This window comes from Chrysochloris asiatica, unplaced genomic scaffold (assembly GCF_000296735.1).
Source record: "Chrysochloris asiatica unplaced genomic scaffold, ChrAsi1.0 scaffold00203, whole genome shotgun sequence".
In the NCBI taxonomy this organism is placed as follows: Eukaryota; Metazoa; Chordata; class Mammalia; order Afrosoricida; family Chrysochloridae; genus Chrysochloris; species Chrysochloris asiatica.
In genome coordinates, this window is record NW_006408721.1 from 2,129,798 (window position 1) to 2,136,138 (window position 6,341).

At 44.7% G+C, this 6,341-nt stretch overlaps 1 protein-coding gene across 1 annotated transcript in view; it reads left to right on the plus strand.

The window, feature by feature from the left end:
* Positions 1 to 674: 674 nt before the first annotated feature.
* NCF2 (neutrophil cytosolic factor 2) overlaps positions 675 to 6,341 on the plus strand; it is a 45,830-nt gene continuing 40,163 nt past the window's right edge. Inside the window, exons 1-2 of the mRNA XM_006872555.1 lie at positions 675 to 1,128; positions 4,297 to 4,379. Coding sequence (XP_006872617.1) covers positions 955 to 1,128; positions 4,297 to 4,379 — 257 coding nt within the window. The 5' untranslated portion in view covers positions 675 to 954. The remainder of the gene's footprint in view (positions 1,129 to 4,296; positions 4,380 to 6,341) is intronic.

The following is a 6,341-nucleotide window of genomic DNA, read 5'->3' on the forward strand; positions in this document are numbered from 1 at the left end:
GTGGAGGCCATGTCTCTCCAATATCTCGTGGCAGGATTGTTGTTGTTGTTGTTAAGTGCCGTCGAGTCGGTTCCGACCCATAGCGACCCTGTACAGGGTTTCCGAGGGTGTAAATCTTTACGGGAGTAGAAAGCCTCATCTTTCTCCCGCGGAGCGGCTGGTAGTTTCGAACCGCTGACCTTAAGGTTCGCAGCCCGATTCGTAACCACTACGCTACCAGAGCTCCTTCCTCGTGGCAGGATAGGGGATGTCATTATCCACTGTCATATCTGGCTCCCAATTTGGGCATTTTCAGAAAACTAGTCTCCTCTGAGAAGTGTTCATCAAAATTACCTCATACTGAGAAACCCCAAGACCATCTTGTCTCAGAAATGTGTTCACTGCCAATTTTAGTTCAAGATAAAAATTATACCAAAACATCTATGAGGTTATCAAAGATAGGGCAAGTCACCTTGAATGAAGGAACTTACTTAAAACTGGAAAGAACTTTCTTTTATTCCAACTCCCTCATTAGCAGTGTTGAGGAGACCGAGGCCTCAGGACGCTCTGAGCCTGGAGGCAGAGCCCTGGTCAGAAGCAGCTGCAGAAGCCTGGGAATGGAGAAGGAGGGCGCTGAGTCTTTTTGGGGAACTGATCCCTTGCAAGCAGCATTTGATGTACTTCCTCTTTTCCTCACACTCCACCCCCACCCCGCCCCCATGTCACCTCTCTCACAGTCTTTCATCTTCTCTCCCTCAGTAGGGTTACGCTTCAGTTACCCAAAGGTGGGGACATTTCCTGATGCATTCGCAACACTGAGTAGTTGTTTCAGGAGAACGTTCTGAGCAGCAGGCCAAGAAAGTCAGTGAACACCTGGGCTAGTTGGGCCTCCCTGCCAGGGGAGACACCCCTCCACACCCCTCCCAGCCTCGGAGTCTCCAGGCAGCGCTCTCAGCCTTCTGGCTTCCCCCGACCATGTCCCTGGCTGAGGCCATCAGCCTGTGGAATGAAGGCGTGCTGGCGGCTGACAAGAAAGACTGGAAGGGCGCTCTGGATGCCTTCGCTGCTGTCCAGGACCCCCACTCCAGAATTTGCTTCAACATCGGCTGCATGCATACCATCCTGGAAAACCTGCCAGAGGCGGAGAAGGTGAGCACAGGGGCTCTCTCCCCTGGGCCTCCTCTGGACCTTTGTTTAATTAAGATTCTCAACCCTGACTGCACTTTAGAACCCTCTGGGGAGTTTTACTGGAACATAAGAGGCCTGATCCCACCTCCAGAGATTCTGATGTAATTGGTTGGGGTGGCACCTAAGCATTCATAGCTTTTAAAAGCTCCCCAGATACTTCTAATGTACTACCAGGGTTGAGAACCATCAGTCTCAGAATATGCTCTCCTCTCCTTATACCTAAGCACATTCAAACCATTCCTTAATCATTCTTTAACACTTTCCTGTAGCATCACCTTCTATTTCCTTCTGTGAACTCCTGCTGGGCATGGGGGCTCCTGAGCACCTGATAATAAGGTGCCTCATAGCTCACCAAGAGTTTCAGGTTTGTCCGCCTTGACTGCCCAATAGACTGAGGGGAGGCACGATAAAAAATAGGTTTCATCTCAAGTGACAATTCTGATCAGTAGTGTGTAACACTCTTAAGGATTCCAAGGCTGCCAGAAGGAAATCATACAATGATTGATTTAAGATGTCTGCCAAGGGCATTGTGTAGGTTGTTGCTGTATATACAACAAAACAAAATTGTCCAGTCCTCTGCCATTCTCACAGTGTTTGAGGCTATGGCAACTGTGTCAATCCATTTCACTGTGAGCCTTCCTCTTTTCCTCTTCCCTTCTACTTAACAAGCATAATGTCCTTCTCATGGAACTGGTCCCCCCAATAACATATCCTAAGTACTATGCGGCATTGTCTTGCCATCCTTTCTTACATGGAACTTTCTGGCTACACTTCTTCCTACACAGAATTATTCATTCTTCTGGCAGTCCCTGGTATAAATTCTTCTTTAATCTTCCTTATTCATTGTCCAACTTTCACATGCATATGAGGCTATTGAAAATACCATAGCTTGGGTCAGGTGTACCTTAACCCTCAAAGTGATACCTTTGCCTTTGAATACTTTAAAGAGGTCTTTTCAGCAGATTTGTCTAATGCAGCATATTGTTTGATTTCTTCACTGCTGCTTCCATGCGCCTTGATTGATGGTAGGTACAAGTAAAATGAAATCATTGGTAACATCAATCTTTTCTTCATTTATCTTAATGTTCATTATTATTTCATTCTTGAGGATTTTTGTTAGGGTGTAATGCATACCGAATGAAGGCTATAGTCTTTAAAAATATTTTTATTCTTCAAATTCATTGGTGTCAATAATCACTATTTGGATTAATCACTGTAAGGTGTCAAGGATATGAGTTTATACAAGATCTAGGATAAATCCCAGCTCTGCCTCTCCCCAGACCTTTGGTCTCAGACATTATGAGTTCCATGCAAGAATTAGTGACACCAACCAGTCAGTTGCTCTCAATTGAATCCAATTCGTGGTGCCCCCGCATGTGTCAGAGTGGCACTGTGCTCCGTAGCATTGTCAATAGCTGATTTTTTAGAAGTGGTTCACCAGGTCTTTCTTCCAAGGTACCTCTTGGGTACATTCAAACCACCAGTGTTTTAGTTAGTAGCCAAACATGTTAACTGTTTATACCATAAGCCATGAACTGTATAACTTCATACCACTGTATAAATGTTAGTTGTTGTTGTTGTTGTTAACCTTTCACTGCCAGTCTTTGCAAGAGAGTATTGACAAATGACTGGTTCATGGTTCTCCTAAAAGAGCCTGTTCCTCCCAGAGCCACCCTCATTAGCAGGTGAATATGCCTCAGCCACATGCCTTCTAACAGGAAGAGAGAAACAGCTGAAATGCTCTCCAGCCTGACAAGTAGGTCATTGCCTCCAGATGCCAGATATGCAAGCAGGAACGGGAGAAGTCCCCCACCTCTTCCAGTGGAGGGCGGACCGCAGCCTCCACCCCTTCAGGGACCTTCTGAAGGGCTGAGCAAACAGCACATGATTCTGAGGGTGAAGACAAAAGGCACATTGTTGGGGAGAAGGGATTGGCAAAGGACAGCATCTGGTCTGGGAGCAGCTGTGCCAGCTGCAATTGTGTACTCCCGAGTACTGGGGGTCCTTGGAGGGCTGTACAGCTTACCACTCACTGTTCAGCTCACCTACTCAGATGCCTTCTCACTCACTGGCCAAATATCTCTTTGAGCTCTTCTGATTATGGCCTTCTCATTCTTTCTGCCCTTCCTGGTTTCCTGTGAGAGTCACTACTACTAGCATTTTCTATGCATTCTCTCAAGGTCGGTAGTTCAAATTCACCAGTCACTCCTTGGAAATCCTATAAAGGGTCGTTCTGAGTTGGAACCGACTTGATGGCACTTAACAACAACAATCTTGAGAAGCAGATATTAATATCCCCATTTTTCAGAGAAAAAAAATAAGGCTCCAGGAGATTAGGAAATTTGCTGCATGCCAGGATGCTTTTGAATTATGGTGTTGGAGGAGAATATTGAAAGTGCCATGGGCTGCCAAAAGAACCAACAGATCTATGTTGGAATAAGTGCAGCCAGAGTGCTCCTTGGAGGCCAGGATGGTCAAACTTGGTCTCTCATACTTTGGACATGTTGTCAGGAGGGACCAGTCACTAGAGAAGGATATCATGTTTGGTAGGGTGGAGGGTCAGAGAAAAAGAGGAAGACCCCCAGTGAGATGAACTGGCAAAGTGGCAGCATCAGTGTGCTCAAGCATGGCAACAATTATGAGGTTGGCCCAGGATCGGGCAGTGTTTCATTCTATGGCACCTAACAACAACAACAGGCACCATTCTCACATCCCTTTTACCAGTGTCGCACAGGTTAACTTTTGCTTACTTACTAATCTGTGATGAACAAGTTCATAGTTTTCAACACCTCAGGAACTCTGCTTCTAGGTATAGTTGGCATCTGTTTCTCTCCCAACCCCACAACACTTTCCCACAGAATCAAAGCCTCCTCAACTTTATAATTCCTGATAACAGGGATGGAGTATTCGGTAAGCAAGGTAAGCATGGGCTTACTTACTTAAGCTGACTTACTAACTTGTAGTGAATAGTTTCCCATGGTTTTCACCACATGTGAACATGTTCACTACAGATTAGTAAGTAAACACAAGTAAGCCTGTGCTTCCTTGGCATATTGGGTAAGCCTTGAGTCATGCTCTCTGGGTCATCTCACAGCCCCTGACTGCTTCGTACTGTCCTTGTCCTCTCAGGCCTTTACCAAGAGCATTAATCGAGACAAGCACTTGGCGGTGGCTTACTTCCAACGAGGGATGCTCTACTACCGGACAGAGAAGTAAGTGGTATACTATTGCACAAGTGTGGAAAGTTTCCAGAGAAACCGTGCGTGATCCCAGGGCTGCTGACTTTGTGTTTCAGAAGTATCTTCCCAGCCTCTGTCAGGAAGCCTGGTAGGACTTCTTTGGACAGTTATGCAATAAGTCAGCACAAGACCGAGTCCTGGCTGGTGAGGGAAGGCAGGCCTGCCACCCTTTTTACAAGCCAGCTATCTCATAGCTCAGAGTCCTGGGGTTGTGCAAATGGCTAATGCACTTAGCTGATAAGAAAAGGTTGGAAGTATGAGTTCATCCAGAGGTGACTCAGAAGAAAGTCCTGGTGATCAGCTTCTGAAAGATCACAGCCATTGGACATCCCATAGCACACAGCTCTACTCTGAAGCACATGGGGTTGCCATGAGTTGGAATCGACTCAACGGGAAATGGCTATTGGTGTCATAGTTCACAAGGATCCTAGGTAACCACCACAGGCCTAGTATTCAGCTGGTCTAACCCATTCAGTAGCATCCCCTGAAGGGTCACCACCTGCGCAGTGCTGGTTGTGGATACTTTGGTCATCATGTGAGCACTACACTGAGGGACGGAGCTATGATAGAATGCAAACTACCAGGAACCTTGCTAACACTGTTGAGCTGTACACTTAAAACTGGCAAATGTCATGCTCTCGACCACGATAAAGAGAGCAGTCCAGTCATGTGACAATAAGCATATTGCAGAAAAGTAAAACAAAAATACCCGGCTTAATTCCAGCAAAATCTGTTACCATTACTTGATATCACACAACAACAACATAGCACAATCCCATGTATGTTTCACAGAATCAAGTTTGGAAGGCCATAGACCAAAATGTTATCAGTAGTTTTCTCCAATTGTTGGAATTGTAGAGATTTCGGTTTTCTTCTCTTGGCTTATCTGTACATAGTTTTTAAAATATAGTTTTTGAAATATTTGAAAACAACATGAATTAATTTCTTTTTAAAAAGTAAATATGCATAGTAAAAGAAAATTGCAATTCCCACCCCAACAATAACAAATAGGAAAATCCTAATCACAAATATGCAAACAACAAAGGGAAAAATATTCTAAGCATCAATTTAAAATGTCTCAGGAGAAGGGAAACTGGCTCTTTGTAGAATTTGTTTTGCCAGTGTGCAGAGGTGGGAAAAATCAACTAAGGCTGAAGAAGAACTTTCTAACGGTGAAAATAGTCAAACACAGAGCAAGTGAGGGTGCAACAGGTGAGGCTGAACATTGATAGGCAGAGGGAACACTGCAGATGACTGTCTGTCACTGGGCTCTGAATCTATGCAATCTTGAAAGATCTTAATCTTAGAGCTTGGTCAAAATAGCCTATAAAAGGCATAGGTACTCAACTGTTGCTAGGGGCAACTGTAAGATGCTCAGAAGAGTTGCAAGACATAGATGTATCAGTTACCTGAATCAGTAAGAGTAGAACTGAAGTCTTCCCAAAATAAAAACAACTGATGAAGACACAGAGGTAGTGTGGGGTATACATCCCATGATTGCAGTGAGGATAAACAGTATTTGCATTGTACGAGCGTCTAACCTGCCTCTACCTGTCCTTCTCCTCCCTACCCTTCCCCTCAACATTTTCTTTAGATGTATAAAAAATGCAGGGGGACCAGAGCTCAAATCTGCCAGCTGATCTTAAATCTCAAAAGACAAGTTCTAAGGTCTTTCTTTTAATTAGCTCGATCTAACAACCTGTAATGATGAGAGACAACTCCCTAGGTATTTTATTTGTCCAAAAGCATCAGAGACTGGGAGACTAGAAGCCTAAGATGTTGAATGAGTTCAAAAGAAGCTTTTGAGAAAGAACAAACAAGATGGTGGAGAAGGTGGAAGTGCAGTAAGGAGCTCTATCAGCAACAACACAGAATACCGGACCAAGCAGACTCAGGGGATGGTGTCAGAACTCTGAACCACATATAAAGGAATAT